Here is an 18,423-nt window from a genome sequence, read left to right on the forward strand (position 1 = left end):
TTAACAACTCCAGCAGAAGGAACAGGCTTCTCTTTTGATAATTCCAGAAAACATCCCAGGCTAACTTTGCTTAGACTGATTTGTTCAGATCTGGGAAACAGGCAGAAGTGATTCCTCAAGGCAAAGCCAAGATGCTACTAGAATGAATAGGCAAAGCCAAGATGCTAGAGGAATGAATAATAAATACGTAAAAATAACAGATGACCCCAATGTTACTAATTTCTTTCAAACTCCTTTTTGCCATCAGAAAGCAGTAATAAGTTCACATATTAATTCCAATAAAAGAATTTTTTTAAATTGCCCAAACTTACATTTCAACATAGTAAGCAAAAAGCAATGAATAAAATTGCTTCACCAAGATACAGAAGCTCTGTTGACCAGAAATTCAGCACAGCCAGTTAATCAAGTTAATTTCAATGTATTCAGCAGAGAAAAAGACAAGAAACCTTTAATGGCAAATTTAGCTGAGGGATGTGTTAAATTATATATTTGGTAGACAGAAACTAAAGAATAAAAAAAGAGACAGCTTGATATAACTTTCTATGCCAAACCCAATGTTATACTCTAAACCTAAAACTCCAGAAAAAATTTGAAAGCAACAAATCATTCTAAATTACCAACTATTTAGGTATAATCTTAAGCGTTTCTGCTGTAGGTGAAAGTTCTATTTAACCAGCTCATGCAGATTCTCATCTGCTATGAATAATAGTTCATTTGGATGTCTCTTAAAAACAAGCAGGCACATAAAGAGAGGAAGTAGGAAAGCTGGCAGGCAATAAGAGCCAAAGATATTATTTTTATTAAAACATACTCATTGTTGAGGTATCCACAAATATTTGAGAACACATTGAAGAAGTAAGACAGGTCAGAAAATATAAGCATATGATCAGCAGTTAGTGAAAACAGTTAAAGAGAAAGAAAGAACAAAAGAAAAATTGCTTAAAGCAACATACATGTTCAAAGATAAAGAATTAAAGCCAAAATAAATGTGGCAGAAATGGAAAGGAAGGAAGGAAAATGAGGATAAATGTTTAAGAAGTTATGAAATACTGGCAAAAATAGCTAAAGAATGCAGAATAAAATGTCCTAGAAAACATTTATCAAAGTGTTATATTTTATTAGCATTCAGTAGTCACAAGGCAAAAAATATTATGATAGCTATAAATAAATACATGAGAATGTTTACGGTTTTATGATGATCGTGACTTTACTGTTCAATAATAAGCCACAAGTTATCTATAACACTGTTCTGAATAAAGTTTAGGAAAAGTAGAGTTAAGCACCTCAGTATAGAAAAATAGAGAAATAATTAGCCATAATGTAGACCAAATGACACTCAGTTGTAGAGAGAACTACAAGCATTGAAATATTCAGAATATTATTTGGTTTAACAAAATAAACTCCAATAAAGATACCCTAAGCAATACCAAAGATATACACATACACACACACAATATTTATATAGGAAGGAATAAAGCTTCTTTAAGGGGACGCAGTTTACATATTACTTCATGTTTCTATAAGATGCTATAAGAAAAATTGTCTTAAGATTTACTACATGGATAATATATTTATATAGTGTGTGTGTATGTATAGCAAACTCTAATATATATTTGTATATATATATATAGATATATCTTACAGCCTTACAGCCTTATGAGAGTAAGGGGGGTGAGAGAGAGAGAGAGAGGTGTATACCTATTTCCACTCAAAAAGGTCATATACTGGCAACTCCTTTACTCCTCATGCCCTGCTATCCTATTTGATCTAGACTTAGATTTCCCAGGAGGTTCTTTCCCAGAAAAGTGTCCTGTAGCTATAAAATAATCTTCATCTTGGCTATTTCAAATTTCAATGCAGGGTTCCTATTGAGCCAATACACTACCATTTTCTTTCCTTTGTGGAACTGTGCTTTGTCATGAGGCGGTAAGTTTACTATGAAGTATATCATAAACAACAGTCCCACAGAATTCATTATTGAACATACTATAGCTTCTTATTAGGGACACAGTTTACATATTACCTCATGTTTCTATGAGATGCTATAAGAAAAAATTCTTTTAAGATTTGCTACATGAATAAGTTGTACCTATACTTGTGGTTTGTTTTTATCATATGGATGAGGTAATTATCACAAGACTGATTACTTTCCTTCTTTACATTGGCTGCTAATAAGTTCAGAGCCAATGTTAGCTTAATTCTAACTGGAGTGGCTGATTGCATATATTTTAATTCCAAATCATTCAGAGGTTTATGTTCCTGCCCTTATTTTTTCTTCTTGATTTTTATATTTCTTTGCTGTTGTTTTGTAGATTTTTTCTGTGCCATGTACTTTTTTCAAAGATAATTAAAACAGTATGTGGATTCAGTGGGGTGGACGAATGAATGAGGATGAGAGAAAGGAAATTTACATGGTGGGGTAACAAACTTAGATAATATGTAAATGCATATAAAAAGATATGTAAAGAAAAACATTTCTCTAATACATCTAATCTTCCTTATGAACAATATCATCCACCAAATAGTCAAGAAACTTAAATTTTGTAAATTGCAATTAATAACGTCTCATTTTCTTCTTTAAACAAGAGCTCCTTTCACTTTAAATATTCAGTTCATTTAAGTTTAATTCCATGTTAGGGCTGATTTAAAGTCTCTCTTAAATGACTCAGTCTCTTCAGGTGATATGTTTGGAATTCCATCACTTTGCCCTTTTCTTTCCATGGTAAAATTTAGGTGATAAGGGGAGATCGTTGAGTGTCACCCGAGGGGAAAAAAAAAATGGCTTAAATCCATGCATTGCCTTCTGGATCTTTTGGTCTGAGCAGCTGAGCAGCCAGTCTGGTTTGCTCCTTGTGTAGGCTCCTGGCCATGTATGGATCGTCCCACCTGGACTTTTGGGATTTTGTGTTGACACCACTGCTGAAGCCAATTGTTTCAGCCACTTGACTCCATCTCAAAGACCCTCATCATGGGCATTTCTTTGTCCTTAGCCCAGGACTTTGCTAGGCCACCAACCATCTCAACTCTCTGCATCTACTTCCTGGACCCCTGGGGACTTCTGGATTCCCTGCACCTGTAAACAGACCATGGGGATTCTAGAAAGTAGCCTCTGGCTTATGTAGCCAACCCTTGATTTTTCTGCAGCTCCATATTCCCACACTGTGAGACTTCCCCTAGAGGCATGCAGCCTGCCCCTAGAAACTGTGAGAAATGCTACACTACCCAGTACTCTCGTGCTGTTCCCATGCTTATCTAAATGCTTCTGACCTTTCCTCACCCAATCAGAGTCTACCCTTAGCAGACCAGGGTAAAGACCAGAGTCCTGAACCTAAGTTCCTTGTTCTGTCTCCACTTTCCATTATCCTCTATTAATCTACTAGGACCCAAAAAACTGACCTCTCTCTCTATCCTGCACCTTCCTGTCAAACTTATGTAAAACTCTATGATCAAGTCCAGCAGGTCTTACATATAACATGGTAAAGAATACAATAAATAATTAAGCAAAAAGTGTTACACCTGAAAAAAAAAAAAAAAAACAAAACCAAAAAAAAAAAAAAAAAAAAACCTTACTTTTAAGCCAATTCTCTTAAGTAATCAAGAATGCAAGTTTTGATGTCAGAGCTGAATATTAATTATTTCTATTTCCATTACTCTAGGAATAATCTACTCTTTCCCCACTCAACACAGATAGATTCCTCAGAAGAATACAGATAATGTTATGTACCTGAAAATGTAAAAGAGATAAGAATATTAATACATCTCAAAAATATAATTTCAATTGCATGTAGAGGGAGGAAATAATTTATATCTCCAAGAGCACAACATGGATATTTTCAAAGAAAGTAAGAAAATGAAGAAAAGACAAGCCGTAGACTGGGAGAAAATGTTTGCAAAACACATATGTAATTTTTTTAAAAGTGGTATCCAAAATGTACAAAGTACTCTTAAAACTCAACAATAGGCCTGGCATGATGGCTTATGCCTGTAATCCCAGCACTTTGGGAGGCTGAGGCAGGCAGATCACCTGAGGTCAGGAGTTTGGGACCAGCCTGGCCAACATGGTGAAACCCTATCTCTACTAAAAATACAAAAATTAGCTGGGCATGGTGGTACATGCCTGTAATCCCAGCTACTCGGGAGGCTGAGGTGGGAGAATCGCTTGAAACTTTGCAATGGCATGAGCCAAGATCACGCCATTTCACTCCAGCAAAGGCAACAGAGCAAGACCCCATCTCAAAAAAAATTTTTTTAAATAAACTCAACAATAAGAACATTTAAAACCCAGTGAAAAAATGCGCAAAGATCTGAACATACACCTCATCAAACAAAGTGTATAGATGGTAAAGAAGTACATGAAAAGATGCTTAACATCAAATATTATTAGAGAATTGCAAGTCAGAATAGTGATGTATCACTACATATCTATCAGAATGGCTAAAATCCAAAACACTGAGAACATCAAATTTTGGTGAGGACATGGAGCAACAGGAACCCTTATTTATTCCTGGTAGGAATGCCACTTTGGAAGATAGTTTGGCAGTTACTTACAAAACTAAACATTATTTTACCATATGATCCAGCAATCATGCCCCTTAGTTTTAACTCAACTGAGTTGAAAACTTCTGTCCACATAAAAATCGGCATGAAAATATTTGAAGTAGCTTTATTTATAATTGCTAAATCTTGAAGTCAACCAAGATGTCTTTCAATAGGTGAATGTATCAACAAACTATGGTATAACCATACAATGAAATATTATTCAATGATAAAGACATGGCCACAAAAAAATGTAGAGGAAACTTAACTGTATATTGCTAAGTGAAAGAAGCCATTCTGAAAAGACTACATACTGTATTGTTCCAAGTATATGACATTCTGAACAAAAACAAAACTATGGGGAGAGTAAACTTATCAGTGGTTGCCAAAGGTTTTGCAGGGAAGATGGAAGGATAATAAAGAGAACACAGAATCTTAGAACAATGAAGCCATTCTGTATAATACTGTAAAGGTGGATTATGTCATTATACACTTGTCAAAACTCATATAATGTACAACACAAAGTACAAACTGACCATACTGCTCTAATTGTTAAAAATTAACTTTCTAGACTGAGTTATAAACATAATTATTGTTGATGTAACTTTGATTAAAACGACAAAAATATATTGCAATTTTAGCACATTTTAAACTTAAAGACAAACATTTTTTGGAAATGCATTTCTTAAGAAAATGACTGGGGTCATATTTATGGTTAATTAAAGGAGGCTTCCTTAACACCAATAAATTGTGCCATCATTTAATGCCCCAGAGGTGTTTAAACTGTAGGGCACTGCTGCAAAAGGAGATTCCTTCTTGAATAAGGTTGGGGAAGGGCAATTGTGAAATTTGAGATAGGAAATGAGAACCATAGTCAAGTTCTCAGATCACTTTTAGGAAAGGTTACATACAGAAGTTGAAGATCTGGAAATTGATATCCTTAAAATACATACCTGTTCTCTAGTTTGAAAATCACTGCATTAGATTGCTCACCTCATTACTGATTCATTCTCAGCCAGTCTTCATGAAGTGGTGAGGTTTGAGGAAAATCAGCAAGCAATTTTAATGACAGAGCCTTGAGTTTCAATAAACCTGATGAATTTCCTAAAACCTATTTGACATTTCTGTCTTGAAAGAATAGCTGCTGATGAAGTAGAAAATTATAGAAGATTGAGTTCTTGTATAACATAAAGTCGTTTAAACATATATCTTTATCTTGAGAAAGACAGCTTAAATGTCATGGTCATTTATTAATAATATTGTAAAAAAAAAAAAGTTATCCCAATCCTGAAAAAAAGAAAAATGATAATTGCTAGTCTTTTCTTTTGTCCTCTATCTACAAGAGCATTTTCAACTAAGCACTTATCTGGCATTCTTGGGGAATTAACTTTGTTGTCAGAGCATATTTACCTAGCAATCCATAACTGAGAAAAGGCTCAGACAGTTTACATTCCTGTGGGTTGGAGGTTAACTTACAGAAATGGAAGAGTTTTGAGTTCATAACCTGGAAAAAAAATTAATGCTAGATTATAGTGTCAACCTAAACAGCATTTTATTTTGCTGTCTATACTGCTGTATCTTTTTCCTGTAAATATTTGTGGAATTAGCTTTTTATAAGATAACGGTTCTCTAAGAATAGTAATAAAATGTGAACACAGACTCACTCCCTATTTGTATTAGAATTTTGTTCTTTAGCACATTTAAGGCCATCCTGGCACTAAATCAGAAAACTACTTCCTGATACCTAAACTATAAAATCCTGGTTTCATATACATCTGAATTAGGCAAAACTGTAGATGGCTATTATTTATTTAATTTGATGTCTTGACATGTAAAAAAAATTTTTTTCAGAAGAAATCTAATGGACCAGATGTCTTGAAACACTCCTAATTATTTTTCAATAGTCTTTGTCCATGAAGGCAAAGAAAGGTAGATGATCGATTTATGGTAAGAGTTTCAAATTCCATGGACTAATCTATAATCTTTCTTCACAACCACCTGGCACATTCTGGCTTTGAACAGATGCTTTACAAAAACATAATCTGTGGACATGGAGATCTTGCATAAAGCAAATTCTCTCCAATCCACAGCTTCACTGAAGGGTTTCAGTTTTCTAGATCAGAGTGACTGCTGGAGATGAAGAGATTCTATCAAATGTCAGTATAAAATTGCTCTTACTTAAAATGCCCTCACTAATCTTGTCCTGATATTCTTACTACAGAAATTTATCCTGACTCATCTAGGGGATACCAGAGAGTTCACTAGCCAATTCAAGAGCATGACTTCTCAAAATTCTCCATGTTTTCCTCCTTCCTTCCTAGCTACTCCCACTTTCTCCCGCCTTTGAAGGCTACAGCTTCTCTGCCAACTTTTTGAATTCTGGAGTTCCTAAGACCTCTTCTATGCTATGCATGGATTCTAGGCAAATCTTACTGGCTCTTGAACCTCAAATACCATTTAACTGCTCTCGACTGACAAACCCGTATCTCTAGCCAAGACTCTCCTTGGCACACACTCACTATTGAGCTCACTATCTCATCACCCCATATGTCCACCTTCTCTGTGTCCCCATCCTAGTAAACGAAGTCACCAAAGCCTCTAATATGTTCTCTTCAGTCTAGCCAGAGTTTATTATTTAAAAATACAAGTGCAGTGAGTTTGCTCTCTTGCTTAAAACTAATCAGTGACTTCCTGTTTCCCAAAGGATGGAATCCCAAATCATTACTAAGGCTCACAAAGCCTTTTTTTCTCTAGCTTACTACTCTGGCCTCATCTTTCATTTTTATTCTTTGCCCATCTGGGACTGTGTGCTTAACATCTCCTGTCTGCCTCCAGGTCCTCTCTCCATCCTTCTGCAACCTGCTCTGTGCCCAGGTGGCTGACCTGTAGGGATTACATCAATAAGTTTTCTTGTCGTTTGGTTTCCAGAAGGTTTTGGCCCAAGGGGAGCAGAGAACAGAGAAAATGAGGAAAGTAAGATCAGACTATATATTCCCCCAGCTTCCTCCCTCTGGAGCTGACACAGACTGACATTAACCCACAATCACAAGGTCAGCTCCTTATGGTGGCCTCTCCAAATAGCCCACCTCCAGGTTTTAGTAATCGCTCCCTCCCTTCCATTCAAGATCTGAGTGATGCTAGTCCCAGGTTATAGCACTCTCATATGTTCCCTACTGCCTGCCTATATTTTTGTAACTAGTGTCATATTTCTCAAATTACACAATTTGAATATGCCATAAGCTTTCTACCAGAACCCTGATTGATACTGTCTGCTTTCACATCCTAAAAGAGATCAACTTTGGCTTAAATGTTATTTATTTGGGGAGGCCTTTTCTAGCTGTCTTGACTTGGATGCAACCATCTGCTAAACCTCCCACAGTACCCTGTCCATCTCCTGACAACATCCTTCACACTTAGTGGCAATCATTGAATGAGTATTAGTGTTGCCTTCTCTAAACAACAAATAATACTATGTCAGAAAAATATAAAGCAAAATTTGTTGGAAATGCAAAAATAACTTGATAACATATTCACTATGGGACACTTTAATATCTATTTCTCAGAGAAAGAAAGAAAAAGAGGGTGATGGAAAAAACTTTATATTAAACATATAGCTACAGAATATTTACCTAAAAATGAGTATATAATGATTCAAAAAAAATAGGAAAGAATCATATACGCCACATTGTCTGCTCCTAATGCAATAAAGCTAAAAACTAATAATTAAAAGATAGTTAACTAAATGAGTAGAAAGAGAATTAACCACTTATAATATTCCAAAGCATTTTCAGGTCAAAGAACTGAGAGTTAAAATTACATGTCATTAAAAATTAACACTAATAATGGTACTACATTTAAAAATCCATAGATTTGTTCAAAGCAATATTCACAAGAAAATACATCCATCTATTAATAAAGAGTAAAACAATGGAACCAAATCTGGCAAATCAAGAAATAAAAAAAGAAATGAGCAAAATAAGCCAAAATAAAGAAGGGAAAAGTTTAATGATAAATGCAGGAATTAATTTAAATGCAAAGCAATATTAGAATATACAAAAAAAGACAGGATTTCTAGGAAATCTGATAATAAAAAAAGAAAACACAAATGCAGAATGTTAAGAATGCAAAAAGTGCTATTACCCTACAAAAAAAGTAATTTTTCAAATCACTGATTAATGCTTTGTATAAATAGATCTCGATGAAAGGGGTGGTGTTTAGACTTTTTAATTTAAGTTTCTCCACATTCTAAAAATTTATATTGTTTTACAATTCCATAGTCAACATCAAATTGTAAAGAAAAAAATCCTGAATTCTGCCTCTTCCTTCTTCACATACTCAGCAAATAAATACTATACATATACCAACTACTATGTCTCAACTCTCCTATGTTTTCATCATTAAAGAAAAAAACATATTGCATCCCTACTATGTGCCAATCATTGTGCTACACACTGGGAAATCAAAAATGACTATGAGAAATTCTCTGCTTTCAAGGAGTTCATAGTCTAGTGGGAGAATACAGATAGATGTGCACAATGATTATACTATGTAGTACCTGTGATAATGCATAATAATGATAAATGTTTTATTGAGTTTCTGCGAAGTGTCAAACACCTTCCATTCAGCTAAGATCTTGCCCTTTACCTCCAGCTCTTACCTGGGCATTTTCACTTCATACCTCATTTTCAAAACACTTTCCATACTCAGATGCTTCTCCAACTTCCCAGTTTCTATAAATACCACCACATCCTTTCCTTATTCAGGCTTGAACCTTCTGAGTTTATAGTCAGGTACCAATGTCTGTCAGCTTTTCCTTCAAAGTGCTCTTCGATGTATCCTTTGTTTAGACTTCCCATGACCACCACCTTATTCAAGTCCTTAGATTGCTCCCACCATGTTGAAAGGAGTGTCTTCCTTCCTCTTTATTATTGAAGTCTCTATCTTGCTCTTCTCCTTTATCCTACCAGCTCCCAACCACCCTCTGACCCTCTGCATCACTGCCACGCCCTTCTTTTTAAGATATTTTTTCCATCATATCCCCCCACTATTCACAATCTCACAACAGTTTCTATTTTCTCATAAATATAAGCCCTTTGAATAGCTTTCACTGACTTCCATTATCTGCTCTTCATTTCATCAATTCATCCTCATTCCCAAACACTATTACTCAGACTCTATTTTCTCTGTCAAACAATTCTTAACACTTTCTCAAAGACATGTCATCCTCCCTCCTAACTGCCTATATTTTCTGAAATACCCTTTAGTGCTCTCTCTCTATCTAAGCTTTATGTATTTTTCAGGCCTCAGCTCCTCCAGAGAGATTTTACTAAATTCCTACAGCCTTTCATAATTTCCCTCTTTTGATTTAACATACAGCCTATACAAAAAAAAAAAGTACACCCAATGCTATGCTGCTATACTGCTCTGTACTGTTAACTTTAACTCTATGTGCATTATTTTAATCTTTCTAACTAACTTACAACTCCATTAAGACCAAGACTAGATACTGTGGAATTACTCACCCCATCATTTATCACATTATTTGGTACTTGGTGGGTACCTGCTGGGTACCTATTTGAAAGTAATGTCTTTTAGTTCTTAATGTCTTTCTTCTTCTCAAGTGTTCTTAAAAAGAAAAAGCAATGTTGGATGGTTTTATCAGTTATACAGAGTTCATGCAGGAAAAGAGATTTCAGTGGGACCTTGCTTAAGACAGTAGATAATTGAGTTTAGGATTTAACAGATCTAGAAAATATATGTAGAAAGCTGTCCCACAAAGGTCTATTATCCAGAATACATAAGAAACTTAAACAATTGAACATGCAAAAAACAAATAACTTCATTTAAAAATGGGTAAAAGACATGAACAGACATTTCTCAAAAGAATACATATAAGCAGCCAACCTACATATGAAAAAAATGCTCAACATCATGTTCAACATCACTAATCATAAGAGAAAAGCAAATTGAAACCACAATGAGATACCATCTCATGCCAGTCAGAATGGCTATTAATAAAAAGTTGAAAACAACAAATGGTGGCAAGGCTGTGGAGAAAAGGGAACACTAACACACTGTTGGTGGGAACCAAAATTAGTTCAGCCACTGTGAAAAGCAGTTTGGAGATCTCTCAAAGAACTTAAAACGCAACTACTATTCAATCCGGCAATCCCATTACTGGGTGCATATGCAAAAGAAAAATCAAATAGTTCTACCAAAAAGACACATATACTCCCATGTTCATTGCAGCACTATTTACAATAGCAAAGAAATGGAATCAACTTAGGTGCCCAGCAAAGGCGAATTTAATTTTTTTAATGTGGTACATATACAACATATCATACTATACAGTCATAAAAAAGAACAAAACCATGTCCATTGCAGCAATGTGAATGCAGCTGGAGGCCATTTTCCTAAGCAAATTAATGTAGGAGCAGAAAACTAAATACCCTGTGTTCTCACTAATAAGTGGGAGCTAAACATTGGGTAAACATGGACATAACCATGTCAACAATAGAAACTGGAGACTACTAGAGGAAGAAGGGAGGGAGTGGCAGAAGGGCTGAGAAACTAACTATCGGGCACTATGCTCGCTGTATTAGTCCCTTCACGCTGCTGATAAAAACATATCCAAGACTGGGTAATTTACAAAGAAAAAGAGGCTTAATGGACTCACAGTTCCACGTGGCTGGGGAGGCCTCACAATCATAACAGAAGGCAAAAGATACATCTTACATGGTGGCAGGTAAGAGAGAAATGAGAGACAAGGGAAAGTGGAAACCCCTTATAAAACCATCAGATCTCATGAGACTTATTTACTACCAGGAGAACAGTATGGGGGAAACTGCCCCTATCATTCAGTGATCTCTTACTGGGTCTCTCCCACAACACATGGGAATTATGGGAGCTACAGTTCAAGATATGTGGGTAGGGACACAGCGAAACCATATCAGTCACTATCTGGGTAATAGGATCATTTGTACCCCAATCCTTAGCATCATGCAACATACCCAGATAACAAATCTGTACTTTTTTACTCCCTGAATCTAAAATAAAAGTTGAAGGGAAAAAAAAGAAAGCTGTTCCACATCGACTGTAGTGAGCATAATGGGCAAAAAATTACTGCCCCCAACAAGTAGTCCCCAAATCCTAACAGAAGTCTGTTACATACACACAGAAAAGCACAGGATTGGGCATTAGCTCAGTACACAGGTGGGCTGAATCCCAACTCCATCCTTTGCCAGCTGCATGATCAAAAGCTTATTGTTTAACCTCTGTAAGCCTGTTTATTCTTCTGTAAAAATACAGATCTTATGAGAATTAAATGAGATTATGCATTCATTTAGCATAGTGCCTGGCATTCAGTACAGCTCAACACATGTTAGCTATTATTATCATCTTTTGTTCTTTCTTCCACAACTTTGTGTAAGAGGTGTTTGAGGAACTGAAGAAAATGTGATGTGTTCAACATAGTACAGAAAAGGTACACCATGTGCAGAAGGTCAAGGTGAGTCATAGACTAACCCAGTTCACCAGGAGTAGCTACTCATGTTAGAGGAGTCCTAAAGAAATAAAAGCCTTCCTTCTCTCCCACTCTCCCTCCATCAACAGTCCACAGAGTTGAGATAACACGACTGTGTGGGCATCTACCATTTTGTTCACTTAGAATAGTAACTCATTCTTGGTAAAATATAAATTCTAACCATGTATTATGAGTGGAGACTGCCATCCTACTTATGAATGGGCTGATGAATGATCCAGAGGTAGATGCCTAACCCAGCTGCGCCAATCATATTATGTATACACCACTCCAGTCATGAATTGCCTGGCTCAGACTGAGGCAATCGAAGCCTTACCTCAATATTTTAAAATCTGGGATCAGAAAGGAGCCTCAGTACTTCCTTGGTGGCTACACTGTGAGATGAATCCCAACCAGAAAATGTTTACAGTCACACCTGCTGCTTTGTGGTGGAATCTGGTCTGAAGAAGGAAACTAAGACACAGAATGAAAGGAGAAGTATTGAAGGATTACGTTCCCTGGCACCCTGGATGCCTGAAGTCCATATACACTTCTGCTCTTGCCAAGTTTATCAGAGTCAGTGCATTTACTTCTTGCCTAAACTCATTTGAATTACATTTCTGTCATTTGTAAAATTCCCTCACTTAATCAATGAGATGTTAAAGAGTTAATTCACTAGGAAATTTTTCGGAACACCTTGCTAGCTTGCAAGAAGCACCAATTCTACTTACTACTTTCTCAGGAATTTCTCTAAGTGTCCTGAAGAGGGCACTGTTTCCATTCATAATTACTGTCCAACCCCACCCCCACTCTTTTTTTTTTTCTTTTCTTTTTTCTTTTTTTTTTTTTTTTAAAGAAGAGAAGGGACTTAGTAAATTGCAGGATGTGATTCTAATTGGTTGGAACATCTTTTGAAATCGTGTTCTGTAGAGAAAGAAAAACTACTATATTTGGATAGCCCTGGCCAGCTTTCAAGGCTTCTAAATCTCAGGCTTCAGTGAAGTGGACAGAAAAAAAATATGAAGAAGCTACTAGCAGTGATTCTGTGGCTTCAACTAGACCGTGAGCTAAGGCTTCATTGAAAAAGGGAGCCATGGGAGTAAAGGAGTTGTCCCTATAATGTTCGGGGGTAGAGAGAAGATTCAATGCGACTCATTTGGGTTCCCTGGGGAGGAACTGGATTATTGGGGTGAGTGCCTCCTTCTGAAATGTTCTCTTTTGGACAGGGCTACGTGGAGAGCTGAAAGTGGGACAAAGTCCTCTGTTCCTGAGCACGCAGGAGGGAAAAAACTGTACTATCTACTGCAATTATTCAACCACAGCTTCAGATAGACTGCACTGGTACAGGCAGGATCCTGGGAAAAGCCTGGAATCTCTGTTTGTGTTGCTGGCAAATGGAGCAGTGATCCAGGAGGGACAATTAACGGCCTCACTTGATACCAAAGCCCGTCTCAGCACCCTGCACATCACAGCCCCCGTGCATGGCCTCTCTGCCACCTACTTCTGTGCCGTGGACACACAGTGCTCGCCTAACATCATCAGTCTGTACCCAAACCTGCAACTGATGCCCCAGGCCTACTCCTGCTGAAGAACTATGGCTGCGACGCTTGTTCACTGTCTCTGCATTTCTTTCTGCAAGGGAAATTCTGAAATAGGTGAAAAAAAGATGTTTTATTTTCTTAACTGTGGAATTTTTCCCCCCAGTTAATTTTTTATTTTTTGTAGAGACAGGGTCTCGCTCTGTGGCCCGGGCTGGTCCCAAACTCCTGGCCTCAAGTTGTCTTCCCGTCTTGGCCTCCCAAAGTGCTGGGATTATATAGGCATGAGCCACCATGCCTAGCTCAGGGGAAAAAAAAAAAATCTTTTTGTATTTTTTTTTTAATGTATTCAGGCTGAGGAAAGAATCCTATACATGTATTTCCTGAGGATATGAGTTCTCATCCTTTACTGCCTCACTGTCAGAATTTGTTAGTCTTCCCTTATGGAATAATTTTACATGTAGTGCAACTGTCACAAATAATTCCTATGAAATATGGAATCATTATTTGTTTTATATGTGAATGTAACGTATGGCATTTACCAATGAAATAAAAAAAGAATACATGCTTTTTAAAAGAATGTTCTATGTGAGGTTCCTTACCTAATGTTTCCTGCTAAAATATTGACTACAGTAGTCAGATACTATCCATGTGATCTAAGTATCTGTTTATCTCAATGTGTGGAGAATCTCTGGGAAATGTATCCTTTGGCTGGATTTACTCCAAGACTATCTGAGTGTCCTTGCCAATCAGGAGAACATCATATTTTCTCCTATATTAATTACCAGTTTCTTCTTCTTCTCCCTCCATTTATTTTTTTTGTAATTGTTTTACTACACTGAAGAATTATTTTAAACGTTTTTTGCCCATTGCAGACTAGATTAGAATAAATTTCACTTTCAGGAAAATTGTCTTATAAGAAATCCCCAATTTGAATGTTATATAAAAATAATTGAAAATAAGTTTTCCTGTCCCACTAATGAGATAAACAAGCCCTAGTCAGTATCTTCAGATATCAACTGCATCACATTTTCATCCCAAACTTCTAGAAAAATAATAAACTTGATTCAGTCAGGCTTTTAAGTGACAATATTTCAGAAATTACCAAAATGTAAAAAGCTGACCTTAACATTTCAACATTTGACCGCTCCTAAGCAATAGCACCTTAAAAACATTTAAAAACTAAAAATACTTATTTTTCTAAATTTCCCATAGAGTCTTTACAAGCAAACCAGCTTCTGCGGCAATTTGTTGGCAGATTATGAAAAGTCAGGCACAGCAGTGTACGGACCAAAGCTCCTGCTACCACTCAGAGCCTCCAGCAGGGACTATAATAACTTTCACATTTAGATGAAATAAAATTCGACATGAAAAACTGACTAGTTCCGTCATCCTTTGAGTCAAACAGAGGCTTCACTCTGACAGAGTAGGCTGAAAAAACTTTGACCTTGTATTTTTAAATACTCATAACATATCTCAAATTTCAAGTTTCTTGACCTGTTACCAAAGCAAGTTTCCTTGTTAATGACTGATTGTCAGGAAATTTTTACTTGGCATTGACAATCTTATTTGCTCTGTTGTTACAGAATCAGCCAACAGGATGTTACATCAGATTTTCTATAACCTTTCTGGAGTATTTAACAGCATGTCTTCACACATTCACTTCCATGCTGAAAACAAATTCACAAGGAAACCATTCATCACAGGGAAAAAAAAATTGCTCAATCCAATCTAATTTACTGAAGGAATAATATTCACTTAAGTCTGCAAATCTCTTCCTTCTTAGAGAGAACTCTTGGATTCTGAAGATGGAATTTTATATCTTCTTAAGATCAGGAATATAAACAAACCCTAAAACAAATGAATAGAACTAAGAATTTCATTAATTTGATCTTTATAACATAAAAAACTGAGTTCTTTCCACCTCCCTTACTGATCCCTTCCCAACTTATGAGTATATAGATTTTTTTTTTGCTTTATTTTACTAGAATCACTGAAAATACATTATTAAACCTTAGTTTAGAAGAAACAACACAGACATTCAAAATTGAAGCAGTTGATTTTAAGGGTGTGATGGTGTAGTAAGAAAATACTGTCAAAGGTGAAAATCTCCAACACATTAGAGCATGCTAAACCAAATACATTGTTCCCCCAGTAGGACCTTTAGGAATGTTTCTGGTGACATTATGCTAAGCTTCTGGCACTTGCTGTCCGTGATCAGAGTTTCTACTGACAAGAAGTTCCATAAAATACTTGGATCCATCTTAATCAGATACATCAGTTGCCAAGTCCACTTACCACAAATATTAGGAAAGGAGACATTTTTCTCAATGGTGCTATTTGTGTCCCAGAAAAGGCATTGAAGATGAGTAATTCTCCTTTGAATATTCCTTCCACCCTGTCTCATGTTTTGGTGTGAACTAGTCTCTTTTTCATTGCTTTTAACACAGTTGGTTATTTTTTCATTTAATAGTATGTCTGCCTCAAGGTTTATCTAGAAGTTGTTTCTTAATATCAAAAGAGTTAACGTTTTTTATTTTCACTAAATTATGGTCAGAGAATGCACCTATATGAGCTCTACTTTTTAAAAACTTTTATTAAGATTAACATGAAGGCCAAGTACATAATCATAATAATGTTATTGGAAAGCTGTGTGTGTGTGTGTGTGTGTGTGTGTGTATTCAGCTTTTTTGATCATATTATTAAATATTCCTATGTTCTTGTTTTTGTTTTCTAAAATCTGTCACATTCTGAAAAAGACCACCGAAATCTTTCACTTATTTTGTCAAGTTCTCGCAAATTGCTTCTCCTTTATTTATCTAGTGCAATGTTTTTGGTGTATATGGTTTATGACTTATAACTCTTCAGTCTTTTTAGCATTGATAATGTCCAAGAAATTATCCATCTCTTCTAGATTTTCATCATTATATAAAGTCCTTCATCCTGTGTGGTAGGTACAGCCTGATGCTTTTTTCCTCAATATCCATTCTGCTGTCTTCCCCTCTTCTACTCTGCCCCAGAATAAAATCCGTGTTGCCCAGACCTCCTTACTGCGAAGTTTGGGCATGAACTACATTCTGGTCAATGAAATCTAAGTGTAAATGTCAGGTGCAGCATTTAGGAATTTCTCTAAGACTCAGCATGCGTGCTCTTCCATCTCTTCCAGCTACCTTGCATCCCATCTCCTTTCCTGCTGGAGGTGTTGATCCTCTGAGACTCAAGCACATCCTTCACTTAGACTGTGCACTATACACCTTCTTCAATGAGGTCCTTGTTGCAGGCACATGGTTCTCAGTTTCCAGCTACTTTCCATGAGCTCCCTTAAGCAAGCAATAACTTTTAGAAGATATTTTAGAAGACAACATTTTAAAAGACCATAACGTCCTTTCTACTCTACTGTGCCTGCAATATGTTTCAGCAGATCATTTCACAAAGTTAGATCTTATCAGAGTTCCAGATGAGAAGCAGGCAAAAGCTCTCTTTGCAGGGGATAGTCAACCTATCCTGTTGTTTTTATCATCCGCATTGCTAGCTCAGGGTTTTAGACAGGATTTGCAATTTTTTAAAACTGTGCCGAAACCTCAGGCTCTGCTCTTCATACATAAATTTTCTAAAAGAAAAATTACCAAGTACCTGGCTCTTGCAACTCAAAAATATGCCTTATTTCAGGATACATTTTCCTCCTAAGACCTTTTAAGTCCATTTTGAATACAAAGTCAAGAATTTGACCTTTTGGTGTCACCGGATCCTTTCACAATCTCCCTTTACTGAACGAATAAGATTAATCCTCAAAATTTATGGCAAGAGGGTTACAAGGGAAAAAATGAATTTTAAAAAAGAAAAATATCATTTTTGAAACTGTTAGTGCACTGCATTTAGACTTAGAGATTCTAACACTACAATAGCATGAACACCAAATTTGGTATCAGAAAGAATTTCTGAGTATTCAAACTCTTCTATGAGCTCTATGCCCTTAGGCAAGCTTCATAAATGTATTTAAGCCTCACTTTTCTCATCAAAAAATATGGAAAAAATAATAACCACTTGCCAAAGTTTTTATGACATTTAAAATGTGATGGTATACATGTCAAGTAAACAGTACACACACCAGATCTTCTAGAACAGTGTTTACTAGAGAAAATTCATAAAGATGAGAAAGAGCAGGTGTGTAGTTTCCCCAGGGAGGAAGCATGCACCCTATATTCTGAAACAGCACATAGCAATCCAGCATGGCCAATGTGAGACCCTAAGAAAGAGAGCCCAGTCTTGAGCCATGGAACTTTAAGGCTGCATTACTGGGGAAGCACCAGGCCTTACTGTGGCAGGGGGGCTGGGCTCCAAAATATGTGATTATAGCAAAATTAAGAAAATCTGCGGCCTCCAGTCCTGATCTGCCACCTCAAAATATATTGCCTCAAGCGCTAGGCTGGGGCTCTATTAGGAGAACCAATACCCTCTCTGGAAGGCTACCCTGCAGGGGATCCATTACCCTTACCTCTCAGTATGTGAAATTCACAAGCACAGAGCCTGTTATGTAGTTGGTATAAATGTTGAATGAATGTGTGCACCCATGGAGGGCACTGTCTTCAGTCCCTTTGTAATGCAGAAAGTGTGTTTGTTCTCAGATCAAATAATTAACTTCTTCAACAAGTGTTTTTTTTTCCCCCATTTGTTTATTTTATTACATTTTAGATTGTGGGGTACATGTAAAGAACATGCAAAATTGTTGCATAGGTACATACGTGGCAGTGTGATTTGCTGCCTTCCTCCCCATCACCTACATCTGGCATTTCTCCCCTTGCTATCTCTCCCCAGCTCCCCACCCCCCAC

General features: G+C 36.5%; 1 long non-coding RNA gene and 2 gene segments (V, D, J or C); 2 read left to right on the forward strand and 1 right to left on the reverse strand.

Annotated features, from left to right (window-relative positions):
- Positions 1–18,423, forward strand: part of LOC108315321 — a 307,441-nt gene that overhangs the window by 41,987 nt on the left and 247,031 nt on the right.
- The window catches only part of LOC108315341, a 271,354-nt gene that overhangs the window by 41,532 nt on the left and 211,399 nt on the right, over positions 1–18,423 (reverse strand). The gene's annotated exons all lie outside the window — the stretch shown is intronic.
- On the forward strand, positions 12,920–13,816 carry LOC108315323. The segment is given in 2 exon segments: positions 12,920–13,117; positions 13,282–13,816. Coding segments are annotated over 2 exon segments (405 nt in total).

This window comes from Cebus imitator, unplaced genomic scaffold (assembly GCF_001604975.1).
Source record: "Cebus imitator isolate Cc_AM_T3 unplaced genomic scaffold, Cebus_imitator-1.0 Scaffold170, whole genome shotgun sequence".
Classification (NCBI taxonomy): Eukaryota; Metazoa; Chordata; class Mammalia; order Primates; family Cebidae; genus Cebus; species Cebus imitator.